General features: G+C 37.9%; 1 protein-coding gene across 6 annotated transcripts in view; it reads right to left on the bottom strand.

Moving 5' to 3' along the window:
• Positions 1-21,989, bottom strand: part of MAP3K7CL (MAP3K7 C-terminal like) — a 36,259-nt gene extending 14,270 nt beyond the window's left edge. The window contains exons 1-3 of one of the 6 annotated variants that reach the window (XM_054812571.1): positions 21,868-21,989; positions 13,998-14,106; positions 5,170-5,228 (exon numbers count right to left, since the gene is read on the bottom strand). In XM_054812571.1, coding sequence (XP_054668546.1) covers positions 5,170-5,228; positions 13,998-14,067 — 129 coding nt within the window. In that variant the 5' untranslated portion in view covers positions 14,068-14,106; positions 21,868-21,989. Of the gene's footprint in view, positions 1-1,014; positions 3,323-5,169; positions 5,229-5,776; positions 5,851-13,997; positions 14,107-14,358; positions 14,403-14,621; positions 14,684-16,911; positions 17,209-21,867 lie in introns of those variants that run through there. The other 5 variants (XM_054812570.1, XM_054812572.1, XM_054812569.1 and 2 more) reach the window with 5 other exon arrangements.
• Positions 21,990-26,540: the final 4,551 nt, after the last annotated feature.

Below are 26,540 nucleotides of genomic sequence, written 5' to 3'. Positions count from 1 at the left end.
AAAAGGTTGAAGTTTAAAGAAAAGACTGTATCGTGCAGTTTTGCCAGCTGAGCACGTGGACTCATCTAGAAGGCAGTCTTTAGTGCTGATATAATTAAAGAGTGGTGTCTCACTTTTTGTAAATTTGGTAATTTTCAGCTAAACTATTCTGGAAAACCAGAAAGTTCAGTGCCAATATTGTGCACGTGGCCCATGATCATTATATGGCCTTGTGTACCCTTCTGTGATGGAAGAAACCACATTATTCCAAGCAAAAGTGGCAGCAGCACATTGCAGCTACGTTCTGTTGTGCAACTGGAACTCTTCAACCAGTTTCAGGTATCTAGTCTAGGATATATCTAGCCTAGTCTAGTTTTACTAGGAAAGTAAGCAGTTCTCTTTCCTCCAAACAATTCAAGTAGACTGGATGGGAGCAATTGAGGGTTTTGCTCTCCTTCTCTGAGAGATTTTCCATTCTTTTCTAACCTTAGTATGATGCTTTTTGTAAACATCCATGTCTTACATAATCAAGTATAAGATCATAATTATCACAGCAGCATTTATAGGAGACTTATCAAGTTCATAGGCAATCAAATCTAATTATAGAGTATCATGGTACTCTAGGAATTCTCTTGGAATTTAATACATATTAAAAAATACAGCGTACTAAAAAAATACAGCATAGCCTTTAAAAGTACAATATATTTTTAAATGTTCTAATATAATTTGTTATGTGTCTAACGAGTCTTGGCAGTCAGTAGAAGCAATAGTTCCATTATTAAAGTTCCAGAGTAAACAAGGTTTCTGCTAAATGTTTGCATCACACACAACTGTCCCTTTCATAATATTTTTGTTGTTTCTTTTGTATAGACATTTCCCACTAAAGCATGAAAAACTGCTCCTTGACTTAACAAACTGATATTATAAATGGTTGGAGCCTTTTCTCTGTTGCAGCAATTTTACGGTCATCTAACTCCATTGATCTCAACAGATTCGTAATACAGAATATGACACAAACGCCTCTCTCAAGCTCACGATTTCATGAGAAGAGATGATAAAGAATTATAGAACGCCCGGTGCATCTGTATGAAGACGTGTGTTCTTCCCTCTTCAAGATCAAACTCCCAGCTGGAATAAAGACTTTGATGGAGAAGAGGAAGATGAACTGAGCAAGTCACAGGAAATGCTGGAACGGGACAGATAGCACACAGAGCATAGTAATGCGAGGATTTAACACTAGATACCTTCCTCTATATTCAGTGACCTAAACAACAAGGCCTTAGATGCTGATGCAGGTGTCTAAATATAGCAGATAACCCGTAGTAGAGTGTCCGTCAGAGGGGCCACCACCCACTATGCAGCTAATCAAGGAAGTGCCTTCCAAGGCCCAGTCCAACTTTTACGCAAGGCAAAGGTTAACGTTTCCCAATAACAAACTGACAAATGCAGCAAGCCTACCCTCGCTGTGCTACCCACCACATTGCTCACACAAGGGCAGGGGGGAAATGACACTCAAGCCCGAATAGGCAAGTGCTTTATCTTCATTCAAAGTGTTGCTCGTCAGTGGGAAGAGAATAATTTCCAATACTGCAAACAAAAGGAATTGAAAGCAGTAAGTTTATTTATATGAGCTTTGTTTCACTGGTAGCATATCAGGAACTCCTCCGTAGTTTTTTTTAATAATAAAGCTGCAATAGAGACCAGGCTTTTCCTGTATATAGCTTAAACTGCTCAGTTCTCATATGTAGGGCTTTTGTGTCTGGTTGACCATACATTAATTTTCTTTTTAAGTAAAAAAACCCCAAAAACACACAAAAGCAAGAAATTTTGAGTTAGAGAATTGATATTATTTTCTTATAAATTGCTTCTTGGAATTTATTCCTCTCAGAGTAGTAGAAAAATGTAACATTCAAAAAGGTAGTTGGAAAAGATAACATTTATGGTCTGACCCTAACCAGTAGATCAGAACACTAGACTTATCATTTTTATTCTTCAGAAAGAAGAACTGTAACTTTCAACTAGGATTTTCCTGTAGTAAGAGTCCTTATAGAGAATTAGGTATTTGCAGTTAGTCTCTTAGAAATACCTTTTCTCCAGCCAATCCTACCTCTATCCCTGTAAAGTTGGCACTGGTGCTTGGACAGCAGGGTTTATTACCCTGTCAGGGGGAGGCTGCACTGAACTTTGCCCTGCCATTGGATACCAGTGCCTGGGGAGTAGGTATGGTAGGATTGTGGTAGGAAAAGTGGGAACACTAGGTAATTCTGCTCAAACAGCCAAGCTGTCTGCCAGGGCCTAACATAGAAGGGCAAGGGCTTGAAGCCTAAAACAGAGGTGCAAATTGCTTGGTACTCAGGCTGTGGTCTGCTGCCTGCATGCATAAAATTCTAAGGCTCTGATTTTCCAAGTCACTTGGTGAACTTACATAGCTTTCAAACTGCTTTCAAAATCCAACCTGAAGATCAGCTAATTTTGTCTGTTTGTTTTGTTTTTAAAACAGGTTTCAAAAATTTCTTTTGTATGTTTGAAACTTGGAAAGTTACTACTTTTTTTCTAAGTGCCTATTATTATATAGCCACCTACCCTGCATTTATAGTTTGCTTCTTTAAATAAAACACAAATGCTTTTGACTGTATTTACAGCATGGTGATGAAAATCCTGTGGCTCTGGATGTGATATTTTTATTATGAAAATGTGTACCAGCATTCTCACAAATTCAGGCATTTCAGGCTGCTATACCCTAGCTGATTAAAGGGTTCGCTTACATGACACTTCATGTGTGCTACTTTATACTAGCTAACTTTGGGATAAAGAAAAGCATGGATGGAATGACAAGGGACACCACCATTCAGTACTTCTGTGGGTCCTGGTGAAGCCCTGTTGTAGTTTGCTTCTGTAATACAGGAGCTACCCGTTTCAAAGCTGGTATGGTTACATTAACATAATTTGCAACCACATGTCTACAGGGCTGACACACCCTAAGCAGTCTGGATTATAGCAATTTTTAAAAGTAATTAATAAGAAAATGTAACTAGGTAAATTATAACTTTGTTACAGTTACTGCTTGTTTGAAATTTTAAAGCAGTGTAAACATAATGTAATTAAATAGTTATAACTTAAAGCTGTGATCCAGATTGACAAAAGCAAGGAAATTCAAGTTTTCATTGCTAAAGCTAAATGCACTATTACCTCTGCATCAGCTCAGAACCCTGTGTTGACTTAACCGCCCCTGGCTGAACTTAAAGGCATCTAAATATAAATATGCATATAAGCTTGAAAAGCTAAAGGATGAAGCACTACCACTAACTTTATACTTTTAAGCGGTTGAGTCAGCCAGATAGTTCTCATAAGTTATCCTTTCAACTACCTCAATATTACCAAAAAAAGTTTCTGATGGATAATAAAAAGAACATTATCTGACTCAAAGCCTTTGATTGTTTCTTTGAATTTGTTATCATACTGAGATCATGAGAGTAAAGGAAAGCTCTCTTGAAAAAAATGTCAGGTACTTAACAGACCAAGAGGGTGTACTTAGTGGCATTGCTCTAGTGTGTAGTTAAAAAATTTTTACTGAAGGGCTATTATTTATCCAGCAGACTTGAATGCTTCCAGAGAAGCAATTTTAGTCTATCATGAAATTACACATTTAGAGGACATTATACGTTCCAGAAATGGGTCATAAAAGTCCTAATAAAAAAATCATCACTTGGCCTGTAAAGTACATCTAACACTAGTAATTTTGTTTTTATGTACCAACAGCAGTAATGATAATCATACTTTGCTCTTTTAAAGCAGTCTTCACCTACTGATCTCAATGCTTTTTAACAAAAAAGGTAAAAATTATTAACCTAATTTCAGACATGAGCAGAGGGATGAAGCAACTCCTCCAGGATCACACAATGTGTCGCTGACAGAGTCGGAAACAGAATGCATGTTCTTTACTTTCAATTCAGTGCTTCACTCACAAAACAATATTGTTTTTCTCAAATTGACTTCTGCAGGAAAAAAATATCAATCATCTCTGCTGCACTGGAAGGTCAGTGGAATAAAGAGGCCAACATACTACCCTGTTCCTTTCTGCCCAAATCTTAGGTTGCTATTCGTTCCTTTAATCTTTCCTAGTTTTGCCTAAGGAACCTGCCCCTGTTTTCAGCATCAAAGGGATACAGCAAGAAGAGTCTCTGCCATCTCCATTCCTTCCTCAGTCATCCTTTTGATGAGAGCAGTAGGAGAGAAAAGTCAGTCCTTTAAGTCAGCAGTCCTTCAGTGTTGTCTCGCTAGTTGATGGGGCAGGGAGGATGACATCATTGGACAACACGTCTGCTAATGCCTTTCTCAATTTACACTCAGGAAACAACTGCCTTCATATTGAAATATCAGAGGAAGTCTAAATGCTCCTGGGAAACAGATGATCTGAAGTAGTTTACAAAAGCCAACAAACACTCCAGAACTGCCACAGAGGAAAGGGAAATAATCCCTGGATACAGAACTGGCTCTGTGCCTGGCGAACCATGGAGTTGCCATCAACTGCTGTCTGATTGTCCAGTATATCAAGGCTCCATTGTGCTATGCCGACAAATCGCACCGGTCACAAAAAGATTCACCACTTTTATCCCATGCTGTCTGCAGACACCTGCTAGGGCAACCGTTAGAGTTGCTGGCTATGCAGCATGAACTAGAGTAACTTTGAGGAGGCTCTCATCAATTCTGATGACTGGCTTTAGTTACCCAAGATTAGAGATAAGATGGCGCTACAAAATACACCTTTGCATTCTCTTGGAATGCTTCAGAGAAAGCTGATCATACTGGTCTTAGTCCATAGACATGAGAATATAATACCTGGCTCATTCCTTCTCCCATCAAAACCACAAGAACTCTCTTCATTGCAGTGCAGCAGTACGTGCTGTGTTTTGCACAGAAATTGTAAAAAAAAACCTTAAAAGCAGGTGAGATTTTTAAAATAGTCATTTCCCTACAATTGGATTAAAAATGTCAAATCATTTTTTCTGCAGATCTTGAAAAGGCAATGTTTTCTTCTATGGAAATATACACACATTAAATGTTAATAGGTTAGAAAAGCAGCACTGAAAATTTTCACCTTAGTGTAGCAACCAGAGTTTGTTTTTTTTAGCGTAACAAATATAGTGAATGTGCAGTAGAACTGTAGTAAAACAAAAAAAAAAAGTTTACCTGCAGCTGCTGATCTAGTTCTGGAAATGCCAAAGGGAAGTTTTCGGAGGAAGCATCATCTAAAAGGTAAACATGATGTTAAAAGTCAATGTCTACCAAAAAGGGCATTTCAAATGATCTGATTAATGTAGTTCTACATTGCATATATTCACAATATCAGGATCCTGCAAACACCTCTGCATCTGCTTATCTTTCTACACTTGAGATACCTTAATAGACTCCTTGAAAATAATAACGGGTTGGCAATAAGAAAATGTTTAGGTGCTGGAAAGACAGAAAGTCTATGTTGTATTGCAGTGATTAAGAAACAAAACAATTAGCACAGTAGAACATGTGATAATTTAATAAAAACAATATATCTAAACAATCTTTTGTCCTGAGCTCTCCAGCACACTGCAAAGTAAAGAGCCTTCCAAGAACAGGTAGTATCCTTACTACCAAAGAGTTTATTACTTGAATGAAGGGAAAGATATCTTATCTTCCCCATCACAATACAATGACTTACCAGGGCTAAATTAACAACAGTAGAGACCTTTTCTCCCATCACCCAAAGGCAACCACAAGAACACACAAACTAGCCTGGCAACCCTGGAACTAGAAGACTTACCTACACAGACGTGCTTAGAATGGGGAAGGTACCACAAAATTTCTCCATACTGCAAAGAAATGTCCTGAACCTGTAGATTACAATCCTCATGGGCTAGAGTTAGTTCATTCATGACAACAAGCCAAACTGTGTTTTTATTTATTTCTTTATTTTTAGTACAGGCTTCCAGCAAAGGTGGGACAGACTGTGCCAGTTACATCAGTGTTGTGATGTGGACACCTGCCCACTAGTAGCTGGACTGAGATCAGAAATATGAATCATACTTGGTAGCGTCACAGCTAGCCACTGCAATATTTCTTTCTCAGTGACTTTCACACTATCAGTTTTGCATTGGATTGTGATGACTGTTTATGCATCTTACTACAGGTTACGGGAGGTGAAGAGAAGGTTACTATTAGCTAGAGTCACTTATTTGTAATGTGTCAAAATTAAACAACGATGGCTCTCATACGAGAAAATTGCTAACATAGGTCAGATCCGACAACCTGTCCTATGCTGGCGGACTTGTACACTACCACAAAACCCCAACAGGATTAAGAAGACCATGTATCAAAGCAGGATTCTGAATATTCTTAAAGAGTACAGACTAGGATTTAAATTATTTGTCAAATATTTGTTAGCTCTTTATCCTGCCCTCAGTGGTCATACTGCAAAGTAGGTTGGGGGAAAAAGTAAAATAAGTCACCTTATCCTATGAAGAATAAACATACTGGCTAACATATGGTCAGAGCCTATCTTTAACTAACCTAGCTAGAGCTGGGCACCTCTAGGAAGGGATGCCGAGAGAAGAAAAAAAAAAAAAATATAGTGATACAGAGAGCAAAAGCAAAAGCTTTTGAACTTCCTCAGGAAACAAAGTGAAGTTCTGTATTTTCATGGGGTAGAGGTCTTGCTAGTATTATCAAAAGGTCATACCCACCCGCCCCCAACTTCATGTTTCACACCATGTCTCAAACATGTCCATTCTGGAAAATACTTTAATTGCTTTAATTGTATAGAATTGTATCATGGTGATATGCAAGTGTTTACCTTTAATTTGCTGTTGCTTTCTTGTACAATATTTAAAAATAGACTAATATTCTAAAAGAAGAAAGATGAATCATATGGCAAGGCTAAAAGGAAGGACGAAATAGGACTCAGTCCGACTAGGGGTACAGCTGCTCTACAAATATTTGGCTGAATAGCTGTTAAATATTCTGACAGAGATACTGGACCGGAGTCGTGGACCGCAGTTAAGCTGCTATTTGTTTTGACAATTCCAGCAGTACAATCTTCAGCAGGTTAGCTTTAAGGAAGGACCTCAAACATTTTTAACTTAAGAAAAACAAAACAAAAGCAACCCCAAGACTTTTAAAGAAACATCAGCCAATAATTACTTTTTCACTGCATTGGATATTAATAAGAAAACAAAATTAATGCAGTGTCAGAATATTAGAAAATATATTGGATTATCTTCAGAAAAGGACCAGTAAAAAAAAGTTTGGAAATACTTTCAAAAGGATGGAATAGAGAGAGAAATTACTATAGAGGAAATCCTTTCAATAAACAGATGTTCCTTGCTTATTTTTTGAACTCAAGTGACTGAGTCAATGGTACTAAAAATAGAACATATTGGTATCCTAACCATTATGGCATACCATAGTACATTTTATAATGGGCCTGCCCCAGCATCTATTGAACAGCTGCTAGGGTTTTTTTTAGTTATGCTAGTTTAAAACTTGTTTAAATCATCATCTGATGTGCAGAACATCATCAAGAAAAGTTGGGAACTTAGTGGTTTGAAATTTTTCAGAGTTCCTACTTCTCTTAGGCTCCTCTGAAATTTTCAGCTGCAGTATTTAGTTTACGAAAATTAACGGAAATCCTCACAGAAATCCTGCAATCTTGTTTCCCTTTCCACAAAAAAGAACAACAAAAAACTTTCCCCATAGCTTCCAGTGAAATAACTTCCTGCATCAGGTCAGTCTGTATTTCACTGTTGTCAAAGTAACAACCACAACAATAAGACCAAAAATCACTTGGTAAAAATGAAACGTGTATATTTCACACAAGGGGAAAGCAAATGACAGCCGTCACTTGCCTCCTAAAACTTTTTTGAGCATGTTTTCAGAAAGTCAAGGGGAAAGATATAAACTCTTGTATTTTCTTCCAAAAGAATCACTATTGTCCTTACAAGCTTGAATACTGCGTGTTATGCAGAAGATCAGACAAAGTCACATTGGCTTCTAGCCTTAAAAATCTGACTTTGAAAATCAGAAACATTAAAAATGTCTGAAATGTCAAAGAAAATATTCTGAAGATCAAAACATTCTCATAACTATTTCCTTATCTGTCTGTATTTGCTCTTTCCTATTCCATGTCTCCTTAACTAGACAATAGAATTTAGAACTATCTCTTTTTCTCCTTTTCTCAATTTATTATCAATATTTAATGAATGCCTAGTTTGTTATAAGGAATCATTGATATAATCAAAGAGCCTCTTTACAATAAAGTTAGTGGCTTTTCTGTACCACAAAACCCTGAAAATAACTAGGCTGATTCTTCACCAGATACAAAGAGCATCTGTGGTCAGTATTTTATTGCTCCCTTCCCTGTCACTCGTAAAGAAAAAGGATTTATAATTCAAGCTGATTGTTGAAAACATATGTTGTTTAAAAAAAATTAAAAAAAAAATCAGAGACTTTTTGAAGTCAAAGTCAACTTACTGTACCTGAAAATGAGTCAAGATTCTGGTCAAATAAAAAAAAGAAAGGAGGAAAAACATATATGTGAATGTTATGGCCATCCCAGCAAACTCAACAGTACTAACCTGTGATGTGAAAGAGTCAGATCAGGGACTTCATCACAGCCACTTAAGTTAAAGTATCTGTTGCTCAATTTCTAAATGAGTAGCACTTCCTGATTTCCCATAGATCTCAAAACTAATTTTGAATGTCTATATTTAAAAGGAAAAGGTCAAGACCTGTATCCTGATTACAAGATGAACTCTCTGCACATACAGTTTATGTGTTTTGTTTATTTCTCAAAGACTTGGTTCGTGTGTATGAAATAGTTTTACTCTCATGTTTGTTTCATCAGGTTCATCCATTTGCTTTGCTTGTTGCTGAAAACTGTCATTATACCAGAGGGCACGTGAGGGAGGGTCTCCGGGGAAATCTCTTCCTCTATTTGCTTGCCATCAGTTGGGCTGAGACAAAGTACCCTTCTATGTCAGAGCCAGCCCTCTGACCATTCCTAGAGCAAAACTAACAACATAACAAAAGAAGAAGCTCCCTAAGAATGCCGCCCAGCCAACGCACCTTTATGCTGAAATGGCGTGATGGGCAGCTTTGTGTGAGGACAGCAAGGCTAAGCTGCTCAACCTCTGCTGTCCAGGTGAGCTCTTGCTTCTCTGGTGATAGCACCTATTAATACAAATGTGAGATAGGCTTCTAATATCTGGTGCTGAGATCCACACAAGCCATCTGATTTAGAAGGCTGAACTGTATTAAGACTGATTGTCTTCAAACAAAAGGCTTACTACTTATCAGTGATGTCTTGATGCATTCAGTCCCCTGATAAATGTTAATGTTGCAGATTTGAGAATGAATCATGCTTTCTGGAAAGCTTCACTTATTTAATCACAGTTTGGCCTTCTGGAGATTCCAATAGCCCAGACCTTCATCATGTAGATGAATGAGCAAAAGCACTCACACTTTGCTGTTTGACTGACACAATGTCTGGTAACACTCCAGTCTCTTCCTATATGGCTGCTCCATGTAGCTGATCTGTGGGCTACGGGCAATGGTTAATGAATAAATACTTTAAGAACCACATCTGATTTCCTTGCAGTATAAACTCACAAATTACAGTTTCTCTAGAATCTTCACAAAGATAGACAGAAATAGAACATAAAAATTTAAATGTGTTGAAAGCACATTAAGGTTGCTAAATCAAGCACTTGAAATTTAGGAAATGCCAATCACAGCTCTGCTTCCTTGAGTAACTGAGTTATGATCCAGTCTTTAATTATACGATCAGGTACTATTTTTTTCTCCTACATGTGTGGGCAAGTGTATTCAGATCTCTTCCTCCTAAATTAAAGAATTAAATTGGTAACATAAGTAGGCTGTTATCCTGTAAGTGGATCAGCCCTTACACGGGAAAAGTGCTCAAACTCAACTGCAAGCACTACAACTCACAGCGGGACAACACTGGCAAACTGCATATCGGGGTCCAGTCTTGGCCCTCGGAGAGTGGTGAGATCCAGCAGCTCCAGCCCTGGTTACTGACAGACAAGCATAGACTCATCGAATTCATCCTGGAAGGCTGTGTGGCTAAGTGACTGCAACTTGGCACTGCTGGTGAAGCTCTCGGGCTTCTATTCACAGCCCTGCCTGACATGACCTTACACAACCTCGCAGTTACCTCACTCATAAAATAGTGGGGAATGGTCACTGCCTGACCCAGGAATAGGCTGTGAAGGCTTGCTCAATAATAAGAGTTGTGGACCTCCCAAAAATAGAAACAGTCCATAACAGAAGAGATAAGAGCAAAACCCACCTACTCCGTATATCTTCACCTAACCCTAAAGCAGCCTCTGATGAATGCACAGCCACTGTCCCTTTGAGGGTATCTCACGTAAGTTCCTGTCTAATTTCCCAAAGATCAAGCCACTTACTCGTAGGTAGGGTGTAGTTTCAGGAAACCAGCTTTATAAATTCTAGCCATAGATTTTAGCAATCCCCACTGGTTTTCAACCAATACATAGTCTGCTGGAAAGCCTCTGTTGCTGTTACAACCAAAATCAGGATGGAGTAGGGATTTGAAGGTTGCTATTGAAGAAGCAACCATTGCAAAACAGTCTTGCACGATCAACTATAAAAGCAAAACATTCTTTATGGTCACTAGGATATCAAAGGCATAAAGAGGAGTAAAGTCAGTCATTTGTTATGCTTGTGAAAATATTACACAGTTCCACTGTCTATCAGTTTCATTAGAAGATGTATGTTTTCCTTTTGTTATCAGTGATTTTTCTGGAGAGTGCTATCAGAGGTAGACTCATCTCAAACAAAAGAAATTACTAATAATTTCAAAACCAGTCATTTATCACCACATGTCACCAGCAGAACTTTTCAGCTAGATTCCAGCTTTTATTCTAGGAGGGAAGATGAAGACATGTTTACCTACAAATGTTCCCTTAGAACTATTAGACAAAACAAATCCACTTGTCTAAATTTAATAAAGTTCCTGTTATAATCATTCTATCTTAATATGTTCAGTAAATAGGAGTTAGTGATATAAATTAGGATATATTGAATTTCATTGGTTTAATTACATTGATGTTGATAAACTACAACAAACTTTCTAGTTGGGAATACTTATTTAAATTTTGGAACACCATATTCAGTTTAACTTCCATTAGTTTCCGAGTGATATAAGATAATCGGCTGAAATAATATGTTTCAAATTCATTAATTCAAAATGGTACCTTAAGTCAAACTGGTGCAATATGGTGTGTAGACACACCCTGGGAAACCTATGTTTGATACCAGCTTAGTGAACTTGAGTAAAAGAGCCAAACATAGATATCTATATATACAGGAATAAGAGATACACAATAAAACTGTCATCTTATATAGCACCCACTACTGGGCTGCTCCTGAGACTTTTAAGGAACTGGTTAGCCTACTTTCACATTAAAAATACTGCCTAAAGCTGGCCAAGATTTTAGTCATCAGGTGTTGACTGACATATAATACAAAGCAATTAAATTATTTCTTATACACTCAGGATAAGCCAGCTCCGCTCTTGCAGGTCAGTTAACACAAAGTTATCTCTTCTCATGAGTTGAGAGCAGTTTCTCCTTTTGCTGGTCCTCACACCCACTGCTTGGTTACAATCCTAGCCAGTGAGATAATCACCACCCAGAAGAAACATTCCTTTTCCCCTTTTTATATCTAGTTGTGCTGCCAGTTCCTCCTAGTAAGCAGTTGTACAGCCCCCGGAAGGAGAATACAGCCTTACTTGGTGAAACCTGTCACTGTGCCTTTCAAGTGAGGTAAAATTTAAGGAAAAGCTTAAGTCCAGCCGATTCACTCAGCATTTAGCCCTGGTGAAGGACTTTTTGTATACACTCCCTAGCAGTACACAAGCCTCCACCTGATGCTTTACTGTCACACTTAGAGCAGGTAACTCCTGTTTGAACTGAAAACAAATATCATTGTCATAGAGAAAAAAAAGATTAAATAAATACCAAAAAAAAGTAAAAAAAAAAAAAAAGCCAAGCGTGGACTACCTAAGGTCTATCTGTTAAATGCTTTTGCAGCTCATCTTAAAAAAAAAAAAAAGTGTTAAATACTTACTTGTGCTCCCTTGATTCAGCTATGATTTGCTGGAAATTTTCAAACCCAAAAGTTTATTTCCTTTGCCTTCTTTAAATGCATCAAATATAACAACCATGTTCAGGCTTACCACTAAGAGCAAGAGCAGAATTCTTGTGACATGGTAAAACAGTATGCTGGTTTAGCACCCCAGGGGATGTGATGCAGAAGAGAACGTGGCGCTCACTTTACTGGTTGCTATTTAATTTTATCAGTGCTCACAGAGATTCTGGATTGCATACTGCAGGAACACTTGTATATATACAATAAAGGACTCAAAATTATGAAAAAGTTTAACGAAATGAGGCAGATTACCTTTCTGTAATTGAGTTTCTTTCTCTAAATGTTAAGAGAGAGGCTGGAATTATTAGCAGGAGAGAATAGTGAAAAATAAAACATGATGCAATGTTAAGGAAGCTAGGCTTCCTGCCTTTCATGTCGTCTTCTTCCAAACTATTCACAACCTTGTCATTTCCTACTGCCGTCTCTTGTCACAAACCACTCTACCCTCTTTGATTTTCTCATGGTCTCAGCTTTCCCTGACTTGTTTTCAGTGTCTCACACAAGCATTCTTTTTCCATAACTTACAAGAGCATTCCCCTTTCTTTTGCATATCTCTTCAAAACCTATCTTTGCCATAATTTCTATAAGAAATACACCATGTTACTATATCTTGAGAGATAAGAATGATTATTACTTTCTGTAATAAAAATGTAATTACCGGATTATTTTAATTTATGAAAAAGGGCACATAGATAGCCACATTTGCTGCTTTATATTCCTTATCCCCATCTTTCTGTGTCACTCATCTTTATGAGCTGAAAGTTATGTGTGATAATATATGAAGATGTTTGTTTTTAAATTCCCTCGCATAGGGGATGAGATTCTATTTCAGGCTTGTAGCTGCAAACTAATATTATACAACAATTAACTAGGAAAGATAATGCATATTCTAAAATATTTTTTAAATGAGAAAATTGTATTCAAGCTGAGGCTTTATTCACACAAAGCTCAGGAATCAGCCTCACACATAACCCTACAATGCATACCATCCCATAAAGCACTCATCAGCAGTGGGTTTGTTCTCATTATCAGAGATCCTTATATTTCATGCCATAAACACATCTCAACCCTGACTCCAGGGACTCACCTTTAGCAACAGCACAGCCAACGTTTTTTGGGATGCTTCCCAGCTTCCGATTCACTTTATTTCATTCTGACTTTTACTGTTTGGCAACAGCTCTCTAGACCTTAATAATATTTAAGGTGCAAATTAATAACATTCATCTGTTCCAAAGGCCAAAGGGTCCATGTATGTACAGGGTATGTTTGGGGAAATTAATGCTCAATCAGCACTAGCTGACAGGATAAATGTCAATGAAATTTCTGCTGCTTTCTCAGGGAACATGCCATGTGGGGCATCCGTTTCCTGAAACCTTTCACCAAACTGGGCATGTGCCTCACTTTCCAACCTTCCCGCTGAAGGGAAAGTCTCTTCCTACTCTAGCCTCATCCTCAGTACAAAATGTCCTTTTACTTTTCTTGTTTTAAAATTCCTTAAAATCAGACATACTGCATATCCAAGTACATTTCATAGTTAATTACAATCCTAAGTATATTCCACAAACCACTGAAAGAAAGCTAAGATCTAAACTGTCAGTCTAGTGGTTTTAGTCTAATGAAATCGTTAATGGAAACATTAAAAGTTATCAGACAGGAAAACCGATCACATGCTATCACTCAGGAAAAAAATCCACCCATAACACTGGACTTCATTCGATATTGTTAACACTGGTAAGCACATGTAAACTTTAAAAGCAATTATTTCACTGCGGTTTACTCCATAAATTAGGCTGTACCTGGGGAGTCATTCAGGCTGAAGGCGATGCGTACTGGCTTATCAGCAGGTACCCTGGTGGTGGTGATCATGTGGGCACTTGAGTCAATGCTTTTACTTGTTTGTTCCAGCTGCAATAATACAAAGAATATATTTGTTACAGAGCATGTGACACCATTCAACAAATGAGTTTTAATGCTTTTCATGCATTCACAGCTACCTCTCATTCTAGCTAAGCAACGTTTAGAATCAAGGTCAAGGGAGCGCCATTTCACTTTTCCATTTAAAAAGGATTCAAGTGAAATTCAGTGCAGAGACTGCCTTTCTTTTGCTATTTACAGATTAGAAAGAACGATGGCAAAGGAAGCTTCCCCTCTCCTCACCTGCTTGCTCCCCGCCATTGCCCCTTCAGCAAGCCTTGACTCGTGGCAATGCTGCCTGGTTCTGAAGGTGAAGAAGGAAGAAGGGGTGGGGAGTTGAGAGTAACATGACCCCCATCCTGCCATGTGATTGGAAACGTGCACACCACTCCACATGGTGTCAATGAGGAGGCACCCATCCTCCTACCTTCCACCCATACTCCCCCAGTCAAACTGTGCCTGCTAGCCACGCACTTAATGGTCAGAAAGTTACTGGGTCTCCAAACCTTGGTGGTGATTCTTCAGTGGAACTCTGTGCAGGTGTAGGGGTCTGTCTGCATAGGTTTGACTCCGGGATCGGGACCTTACTCAGTCCTCGGTCTTTCTTCTGAGACCACCAACTCCAAAAAGTGGTTTTACTGAGATGAAACCCTGTCCATTAAGAAAACTGCTAATTCATTTCAAGCAGGGCACTACAGAATTGTTGAGCAACACAAGAATTAGCTACTACTGATCTGTAATAGTATAATTAAAACACCTCTGAACACTCAGAAGTTGTATTCAGAGTTCTACTGTGTATATTTAACCTTTTGAATGAACAGATTTGGTAAACTCTATTAAACAGCTGAATGCAAACTTAATCTCCTTGTATACCTAGCACAAAGCTGCTAAAATTCACAGATATTAATCTTCTGATTAGCTCCATGTGTGGAGAACATGAAGTCAGCGGGACTTCATGCATGCAAAAGATCTGCCCATAAAGAAATTATTTTAGGACTGAAGACTATGCTATCCAGAGTGCATTGTAACCATACCAACTATGCGGACAATGATGAGAGTAGCTTTTAAATTACAATAAAAACTCCTCAGTCAATTAGAAACCAAATTCTTCAGGAAAATACAATGAATTACTAAAAGTTGTACCACATGTCAGTAGACAACATGGCATTTAGCTAGTGAAAACAAAAGCCAGTTTCCTAAGCCAATAATCTTGCTGTTTTTCAGTAAAGTAGCTATTGTACTGCATGGAGATCCCAACAACTCATTGTAATTTACACTGAATTATTTGGCAGTATCAGAAAGTCAATAGAACAGAACAGTATTTCAGGATTATAATCCTCCTTGGTGATGCACACGTGAAACTCTTCCCTGGCATCACTGCCTTTCAATCAGTGGAAGAGTATCAAATTTGCATTTGGCCCATTAATTTCAGCATTTCTTTTTTATTTGCTTTTTCTGTCTTAATATTTAGCTAGCAGAGTGATACAGTTACTCTGTAGCAATGCTACACAAGAAATTGTTATTTGAAGTGCATAATCTTTTCTTAAAATAACAACAAATATTCTAAAATCATTACTTTGAATAACTCTTACTTGGAGCTGAAAGTGTCTCTTTCTACTAATACATGAAGGGTATCAGGGATTGTTCTTTATTTCCCATTACTAATAACCAAGACACACAAAAATTGAACTGATATTTATTGGGCAGAGACAAAGAAAAGTCAAATAAACTGCCACAGTGTATGTTTTTGGACTCAGGAAAAGATCCCTGGAGTCAACTGAAATGTTCCATTTTGAAGTGCGTGGCATTAAACTAAATAACTTTTACCTTCTGAGCAGTATTGATCTCTTTTTTGCCCCAGACCCTCACTTTATAGGAAACATCTAAGACATCGCTTTGTTTTTAAAAAACAATGGAACTACTAATCCAAAATTCTTTAACATATTTCTCTTCCATACCTCCCAATACAAAGTAAAGCAAAAAAAAAAAAAAAAAGATATTTTAAATGATAAGCACATCCTTGAAACAAGGCTGTTCATCATCATTCTGTGTTGGTGGTACACATTCCCCCATTCCCCTGACATCTGCTTACTATCTCAAATGGTCTTCCACATAAGAGTATAGTTAATGTTTCATATCATAGCCTAAGAAATTAAAATGATGCATTCTGCTGGAGGTTTTAAAGTTGCCATAACGATATTGCTAGGAATAAATCTGTTGTCTTATCCCAGTCACATACTCGGTGCTCTGTGATGTCTTTAAATTACTTCTTTTAACCACCTACTATGTGAGGGCAAAAATCAATACCCCTTCAATAAGCAATGGTGAATTCTCTCATAACACAAAAGAGTGTTTTCATTTTATTCCAATCCACAAAAAGAAATCTCATCTTTATATGTAGCAATCACCCTGCTATCCATTTTTTTTTATATTGCATTTATCCCTTCACTCCTTTTTGTGCGAATCCTCAAGCTCTTCATCACAAGAAGCAATCAAAGGGAACAGAAAGGGATGGAAGCAGCCTGTGTGCAAACGAGGTGATACAGGAAACACGCGGACTGACTGCCCCCAATTCCCCACCTGCTTTCTCCATGCATGAACAGTATCTCTGCAGACAGAGATGAGGGTGAGTGGGCAACCTGGAATTCAATGCGATTTAATGAGCAGCTCCTTTCTTGATGACAATTGCCTATAGAACTGCCTGCTGTTTCTCCATAAAAAATCTGCAGCAGAACTCAGATAAAGTGCTGTTACAGCTCTATCAATTTAGTTCAGTTTTCACACCTGTTGCCTTACCTCACTTAGCGGAGTGTCTGCACTTGTATAATCCAGGGCCAGCCACTGCCTTGGCTTGTCGTTGCCTTTATGGAGTAAAGCTTCAATAAAAGAAAAGGCTGCACCTGCTGCATAGCAACAAACTGACAAGGTCTGAGAAGCTGAGACAGCTGTCAGGGCAACATGCTGCTACCTGCACTTCCCATAGGCTTTGCTGTCCCAAAAGATCACCCTTTTCCGCTTTTCTCCACAATTTCGCTTTGCCTTTCTCTCCTTGCCAGTGACGAGGGATTATGATGCTGTCATGCTTCAGGGAGGAAAAAATCCTTCTGTCACAGGCATTATTAAGCAGCAAACTGTGGCGAGCCCAAGATTTTTAATTCATTAGTCCTGGCAAACCTAAAATACAAACAGACTTGCTTCATAGGACAGGAATGTTTTCAGCATGACCCAATCAGTGTCTGTGTCTATTCCAGCAAACTGGCAAAGATAGCATGACTCCAGTCAGCAAAAATGTCTGCGGCTCCAATCAGCTTGGGCTGACACTGCCAACTTGGACTGGCTACAAGTGAACTATCAAATGATAGCAGCGACTATCAAAGCTAACAACGAGGGATGGGCTTGGTGTGTTAGGCTAGGTTCGTGTTGGCTTTGGTCAAGCCAGGCTTGTCTAATAGCAGACGATAGCCCTGCACTTCTGAGGAGGCAATGGGCAAATTTCAGAATGTGTACGCTATGAAAGCAGATGTATTTATAGATGAGCTGGTGATGGCAGTGATAGCTGAAGCTGACTAAATCAGAGGTTTGACTGAACTCAGAGTATTTCCTAGTGTGATTTCAGATAGCGTTTGTCAGTTTTGAAACAACAGTCAAGCAATTCATAGATAAATCTAAGTATCGCAAGAGAGAAGAATTTCTTCAGCTTAAACTTATTTTCTGTAGCTGTGTCACACATGTGCTGCCTACATCAGTCATTAAAACAACAGAAAAAATGGATAAAACTTACAGAATGATTATACAGGATATCTTTATAGTTCTGTGCTTGAAAAGGGGGTTCTCCTTTTATGTTTCAAAATGTATTTTGAAGGTATATTTTGTATTTTTAAATTGCAAATAGAAAAGGTTTATCTAATGCAGATCTCCTGTACAGGCACATTGCTAGATTCTCTTGGCTCAGCTGAGATACAGAGAGGCTGCAGGACAAACAGAGACGTGAAGGTCTGAAGTCAAATTTTCATCCTTCCTCACCCTCTCACCTTCTGGCCCTAGCCCAGGATTGATGTAATCAGTGCAAATCTCAGGAAGCCAGCAGTTGCCCTTGTGGCCTCAAAAGACCTTTTTCATACTTCGAAATGACTAAACTGCAAAGATATTCTACCCACACTGCCTTTCCTCCAGCAATGACCCGGGAGGGTATCAGACAGCTACACCATTAGTTAGGTATCTGGTGAGGCTGCCTCTTTAACTGCAGTGTGATTTCAGAGCAGACTATGGGCTCTGGCCCAAAGAGTTAGTGAAAAGCGGGACTGCGCCTCTGACTACACTGACCATTCTCTCTTCTCTTGATGTGTTTTTGAAAAGACTGAGGGTTCCTCCCTTCAATGTCTCCTTTGGAAGGGGAGGGAGAGAGATTTGTCTCTGATCACAACCATTATTGCAAATAACATTCTACAGCTCAATACCATCAGCAGTTGATACTGATCTCCGGCTCCAGGTCTAGTTACTGTGAAAGTAGTTGTTTGAAGATAAAGAAAATCCTGGCTCCAGTGAAGTCACTAAAAATATTCTGCTTCAGTTTCCATGGAGCCAGGGTTTCCCCCAAATTGTAAGAGTCTCTTCTGCTCTGTATGGACAGATGGTATTTAGATGGCATGAGTGCCTTCAGTACATGCCATTGCAGTAAAGCCTAGGAAAGGCTCTCTACATAAAATCTTGACATGCAAAATATTCACTAGCCAAGGGTCTTGGACAGAAATGATGGCTGAATAGCCCAGGGGTGGTTTTTCCGATGGCTCTGACACTCCACATTTCCAAACTGACACTTCAGTTGTACTCAGTTGAATTACTATGTGCATTTGCAAATTGAGTTCATAATCATTTTATGTTTTGTATCCATCGTATACATGTTTTTTAAATGTCAGTGTTTCTAGTTAAATCTGTTTTATTACACACACTTTACAAAAGAAGGTGGAATCACCTGTATTTCACTTAATATGCACACTCCTCTTCTAAGGGGTGCGCAGCTCCCAAAAGCTATGAATCATGCACTAAGATACCAAAACTGCACAAATCACAAGGCCTCTGATTTGTATTTAAATATTGGTTCCATGCTTGATGCAATGATTAGTCACCTGAAACTACTACTTTATGGAAGGTAGCGTATTTTCAAAATGTGAGAATATTGATAGCATTCTGTATATAGAACATTAAATTTGAAGCATCAGGATGAATGATTTGACTGCAACCTTTTAATCATCTATTTATTATTGAGGCTATGGTGCTAAAACCCCCAACAATATGGATTTAAATAGCACATTTTAAAAGGTTATCTAAATTACTTTACAACAATAAACTAGGGAAGATCTCAATTTTAAAAGATGGGGAAATCGAAGTTCAGGGTGCTTCACTTCTGTGACTTGCTCAAATTAATAGACAAAGGCGTTGTGAATTTTGGGTAGAGCTAAATCCCACATCTCTTATTTAGTAGGTGACTAAAATCTGGGCATCTAAGAAAATTACACTCCCATTTACTGCAATACAAAAAATACTTCTTTATAGCAGCTGCACATACACCTCACAGTTATCTCTGTGAAAATTACAGAATGCTGATAACTCCAGGTTTTTTGGTGTAACAGCCTGCCCTATTTTATTTCCAGCATACTCTTAGTCATCAGATGCTTGGTACCCAAGCAAAATTCTTTCAGTTATGAAACTGGTGATATGCTAGAGGAGGATATCATGGTTTATTCATCAAAAACACCTTAAAGAAACATTCTAAATTAGGAACACTGGGACTTACTGACATTCAGTAGTAGAAACATGCAAATTTCTAACAATTTTTACGATGAAGTATCAGTTATTCTACAGATATAAAAAAAGCCAATATCTGCTATCTAATAAAACACCTGTTGCCTTCCCTTTTTTTAGCTGTGCTACTTTCAATTCATCTCAGTTTCCTGGTATAAGTAGTAATTTAGTAGCATATGACCTCATTCATGCTAAAATGGTGTTTCACAAATTGCCACTCACTATTTAAAAATACACTTTAAATATTCTAGCATATAGAAGATGTTCCAAGGAGAAATTAAAAAAAGAAAAAAAAGCTTTGCCTAAAACCACACACAGAGCAAAATCTTAATTTTATAGATTCCTCTGAGTAGAAACAGAATCTCATTTTTGAAAATTCCTGATTAACTTATTTGTGCAGCAAAATTTATTAAAAATCCCACTGTGGAAGGCATTTGGTCCCCTTTACTCACATTGGGGCTGATCAGGGTGAAGCTGCTCCATACTATAGAGAATCGATTTTGAAAGCATAAACACTGGTGAGTCATGTCCTTAACTCCACATTACCTATGGATTTTCCAATACCACTTGGATTGCATGGCTCAGAATTTGCCAAATATTAAAAGCTAGATGGTATAGTCTATTTGTCTGCCATGGTGATTGAATAAGTGCCCTCACACCAGCCATAAAAATAGAATTTTTTTGTTGACCTGATCTCTTCTTGCAGTCCATAAGGATAACCATTTCAAGTTTGCATGGAACAAGGTAGAGAAGTGTTTTTTCTACAGCAGCAGTTATCTTAGGTGAGATCAGAACATCCAATATGATGTAATCAACTCACAATATTCCCAGAACTCCAGAACCATAGAAGAATACTTCTTTCTTGTCTTTCAGACAAAGGAAAGGTATAGATCAAGTATACATTGTTTAGTCTTGTTGCATCTCACTCACAACCTAACATTCCAAGTCCTGACAACTGGAACAGCCAACAGAGCACTTCATTACAGTTCTTAGATACTACCTCCAGTCCCCTTGCCTAGGTAGTATTTTAACACTGGTAAAATAAGGGTCTTTCCCCCAACCTCTGCACTCATAAATGGCTGAACCCTATCAGATGAAATTAAGTCATTAAAACCAGCATGAAACATACATTGAGCACTGACTTAAAAAACAGCACATGAGAAACTTTATAATTAATGGCAAATTGATATGCAATAGCTCAATTCACTTATATAGGATCAACAGATCTAATGAAGGAGATTGCTGCAGAGAAATTAAAAAAATGGCTTAGTCAAGGTAATGTGGAATTACAGGTGTTGAATCAACAATTTTTACACCTGCCTTAAGACCATCTGGAAATAACTGCATCTTGAATAATTTGAAAACCTGACTGGTGAAAAACTCTATTACTTCCACAGCAAATTCTAGACAGAAATGGGAAGCTAATTCCCCTGAGAGGAATAAAACTGAAGCCTTTGAGATATGATGCTGCCAAAGATCCTTGCATATCTTTTGCATGGAAAAGCTGAAGTTAAGATATATTGCTGGAAAAGCCTCACTATTGTCAGAAATCAACAGGTGCAAACTTACACTCTTCACTCACATCAGCATAAAGATGGAAATAACCTTTAGAAACTAATTACGGGAAGAATGATGGTGGGTCATCTCAACAGGGAATGATGAAGGAGGATATGGATAGACAGCGTGCAGCAATTCACTGGGAGACCAGCAGCTGAATGTTCAAAGCTAGCATTGACTAGGACTGGCTAATTGGAAACACCAGCACTTTCTCACAAGCACTTAAACATAAATGCATCAATTTTGCTTAGCAATTGTGCCACTAAACTGCATCCAACTGTCCTAGGATAGAAAGATAAGTCTCTCATATCTGTGTAAAAGTGGAGTAATGACTCCATTTCAACTGGACTTGCTGTTCCTTAAGGGAATGCTTAGCTTACCTTAAGAACTTACCTGAAGAGGATACTACCAGACATTACAGCCTCACTTGATGATGGCTGAGGTCATCATGCTCTCATGGATACATGCACAAGACTTTTAAGTCAACACACTCTTTCATGAAGTTTTGCTACTCTAAGGAAGAAATCAGCATCCAGAAGAATGAGGCAAAATCCCCAGCAGCAGCTGGTATTCTGCCCATCTTTGAAACATCACTGCTGATTCAGCACCAAAACTTCCTTAGTTAACAGTGCCAGCTGCAAACATAGAGGAGAAGTTCAGAAACAATAAATGCTAAAATACTTATTAACAACAAAAAAAAAAATCATTAGTAAATGCAGCTTATAATATTCCAGGAAGTCCTCACACCTCCTCTAGATATTTATCTTCCCTCCCTCCCTGAAGAGAAAACATATGATAATATAACGAGCAAGAGCAGAGCAGACAGTTCAGCAGTGTGGTAGATGTATCAGGCACATGGTTATCACGCAATGACAGGATGTGTGTACATGAATTTATCATGCTCTGTAGAATGAACTACATTAAACAAGAAATCATTATGGTTACAAAGTCAAACACTGTCAGAATTATGACCTGCCTCCCTATTTACAGTTGTTTGGAATCCTTGTGTATCTCTGATACGGTCTTTAATGATGGATGCTCATGCCACTTTCCCCATGAACCAAAATTCAGCCAAAATTGCTTGTTCTGATGAAAGACATGGTATTTTTATAAACCCAAAGATATTATCTTTTCATAAAGGCACACTAGGGAAGAAAAAAAAAAAAGAAAAAGACTTTGCTCTGTCAGATAAATTATACAAGACAATTTCAAAGGCCATCTTACCCAGGGACAGCTCCTGCCCAGAAAACAAGACTCTACCAATTTTCTACTGGGACACTGACAAGACAAAGTAGGGTAAGAACAGGAAACTACTTCTTTTCAGAGGGGGAAAAGAGCACTTGAACTTTGTTCTTCCTAAATGATTAGCCATGCCCCTGAGGCTGACTGCAAGTGAAGGACCAAGCACTACCGTTTTGTCATTATTAATGTTACACCGTTCCTCTTATCACAGGACTTTAATGAGGAAGAAGCAGATATTCTTGTGATCTAATGTACAGGACTAAGCCAGTGATATTAGTACTCCAGAATATTCCCATATTAAGTCACCCACACAATACTGTTTGAGTGTGATACTGACAGGAAAGACTTGACATTACCTAATTAGCATTAGTCAAGATGACATATTGCTTCTAGAAATGACATAATATTGATATTTCTCACAAGAAAGAAATGCAAGTAGGCTCTGCTGTCAGTTTCTCACCAAAAAAAAAAAAAAAAGTTAACAAAATACCCAATTTTTTGGTATGATTTTGAGTACTCCACAGGGGAGAATTCCAATCGGTTTATCACTTAAACTGAAACATGTATGCTACAGGATTTTTCACAGATTGGCAGTAATGACTCCCAAACTTATTGGTTACCTTTGAAAACCCCTACTTCCAGACAACAGAAAATAAACACAAATTTGTTAGTCACTTACACATAATACTCCATATTATGAATAGAAGCAGCTGTGTACAGAGAGACCTGCTCTTCCATGCTGCCCCTTAGAGGACATATTTGAGAAATTCATCCATCTCATGTCAAAGAGCCTTTGAAGACAATACAAGAACTGGATCAGGACAGCGTAATGTTGTACCATTTCAAACCTATTGACTATTTTAATACTGACTGTTCAGCAGTATGGCATATTGATGTAAAATTGCTTAATCACTTTAAGAAATTGCCTTTGCTACAGAATTTTTTGTCAAAAAACAACCTTGATTCCCCATAACATGTTCATGCAAGTCCCTAATGACATCCTGGTTTCGATTTTATGATTTTCTTTATGTGGTTAGCCACAATAATCCAAGAAAAAAATGAAATCTCCAAACCTCTACTGAATCTTTTTTTCATTTTTTTTTAAGCTCTGTTGGCAATACCAGCTCATTGTTTTAACACCATGAACTATATGCAGACTGCAGTAGCTCCTGCTTGAGCTCTCTAAATCCTGATTCTCATGTGAAAGTGACAGGAACGCCACCTTCATAGGGAGGTAGCAGGGAGTACTGATCTTTAAATTATCTGAATTACAGGCTTTTGATAAAAATGTTTAAGATTCTAATCTTGCAAAATACAACATTTCTATCTATGTGTAAATCCATCATACCTTGAATGACTTTCCTTTAGATGAGCAGTTAGATCTTAATGTCTGGTTAACTGTCCATTTCAGATGAAACGTTATGAAACACAGGACTGCAATCTCATGTAGCCTTCAATGGCATCATAAGAAAAGCTGTAAGATATGTGGGGTAGCACATACATTTTTTGGGGGAAAATTGTACATTCCAGGTTACAGTTTAGACCATCAGTTTGTCTGCCACTCAAGTATTACAAGTCTTCAAAGATGGTGCAAAATTAGAAAATTACTATTGAAATACCTAAAATGAAAATTACTCCCATTCCATTCACTTAGTTCCTACAGTTTTATAGCCATAAATAAAATGACAGTGGTGTAAAATGAATAAAACTAGCTATTAATAAAGCCCATGATTCTTGAAATGTTAAATCCAGTAATACAGTGCTGTTTACTAGAACTGGTAGGTTGTATTACCAAAGCTTACAGGATAACGAGATTTCAATTTTAAAGCATTGCTTTCAAAAGTTACAAAAAACATGGCATATAGACATGACAAACTGCTTTTGAATTTAAAAAGTGCAAAAATTAAAAAGAAGGCTATTTCAAATATTTGTTCTCTTAACTTTTTTTACAAGCCATAATTTGCCATAATGATTACAAACTAGTGAAAATTAAGAAATATTGTCTAATTTCACTTCCTGATGAACCCCCCCCCTTTTTTTAAAGTTCTCAATATCCAAATATTACAAGGTTTTTGCTATTTTTCCTCACACTACCAGTCACAGATTTCACCATAACCTCACTTAAGCCTCCGAAACCCAAGAAATAGACACAAAAAGTTGAAGCAGTAGGTTCCTATGAGACTGTAAGATGTTATGCAGAGGATTCATTCTTTCCTCCAAGATTTCAGGGGGAAACATTGAAAGCACATATCTGGTATCCTTTAACACAGGCAGCTAGAGATAGATGCATAACTGAAAACAACCTTTACTTTGGAACTGCTGAGAAGTCTGCAGGAGGGCTCCTGGAGCACTTGGAAACTTTCGGAACCACATATCAGATGACAGGAAAAAACCTGTCATCCCACTTGTTCTAAGAGTTCCCTTATTTTCACCTTGTTGACGGACCTGGGATAATTTATTATAAGTACTAAGTCTGGCCATAGATTAACAGAATAAGCTACACCATAACTAGTAACTTAACCTACATCATCAGTGGGTAAAATCATACAATTTTTTTTTTTTTTTTACAGTAAAAATACTGCACATGGCACCCTTAAAAAAATACACTCTGTTTCTCACTGTTTCAGCTTGGACTGTGATTCTACTATGTGAAATCAATTATTACCTCTCAAATTCATAACCCTTTATAAGTCTCATCAGAAAAGAGTATTTTCTTTTGTAGTTCTCCTGTACGTGCCAGTGGTAACAGAAATTCAAGATTGAAGACAAATTGATGGTTAGACTATATCATAGAGGATTGGAGGCATGGAGGCACAATGAAGTACCCCACTAGGTGTGAGAGTTCAAATTTCAAGGCCTCCGAAGGCTTGAAAAGCTGGCATCAAACTGCTGATGAGAGCAAAGGGAGTTACACTTGTGTTTTCAAAAGCATTGTAATTGGAATCACACACTGCTGAATGCCTGCTTTGAGTTTCCTGTGTTTCCCAAAGATATCTTTCTGAACCCTACTCCACAGTATTTTTCTGAGGTCATGCACAAAGCAAGTCTAATTGTCAAATGTCTTCTTTTATTAATAAAGCAAATTAAGTTCAAAACATGGCCATAGTTTGGAATCCTGTACACTCTGCCTTCCATCACTCCTTTCTGCGAAGGTGGTGTCTTCTGGGCCAATCTCTCCAAAGCCTCTGTAAGTGATCAAACAGGACAATTGCTCTCTCAGAGTTTCTGCAAGTGTTGGGAACATAGACGACTCCCTCCTAAACATGCTGATGTTCAAAGTAAGAGAGTGGTGATATGGCGTGCTGCCACATATTGTCCTACTTCAAGCACTGGTTTAATGTCTTCTGCTGTCTCTTTGCCAGCTGGCTGACAACAAGGACATCTGTTAGTGGATCAGAATAACTGATGTGATGCTGTAGTATGTGTTTTGGGACATTTTCATGCAAGAGAATGATTAGCAGAGAGTCTGTTGTGAATCTCACACACAGCTTACTGATGCCCATTATTTTTGTCAATAGAACTCAGAACCTGGACCATAAAGATGCACAACAAACATTTAGACATTCACTTCACTGTACTATGTTAAAAAAATTAAAATAATAGAAATGAAGAAGCTCAAATGCATCACAGATAAAATCTATTCTTTGCTAAGCAATAAACACCTAGCCTGCAGAGTTGGTAAGATAAGCAATACTGATGATAAAAAACAGTTGGGACAATTATCCTTCAAAAGCAAAAAAGGCAGAGATTTCTTTACCACTCAGTTACTGTTTCATGAATCTTAACCCCAATACAGGGTTCAGAATTAAATCTGGCTGATAGCC

This window comes from Grus americana, chromosome 1, assembly GCF_028858705.1.
Source record: "Grus americana isolate bGruAme1 chromosome 1, bGruAme1.mat, whole genome shotgun sequence".
NCBI classification, from domain to species: Eukaryota; Metazoa; Chordata; class Aves; order Gruiformes; family Gruidae; genus Grus; species Grus americana.
The sequence above is the reverse complement of the archived record's forward strand: the minus strand, read 5'-3'. Positions and strand labels throughout refer to the sequence as shown.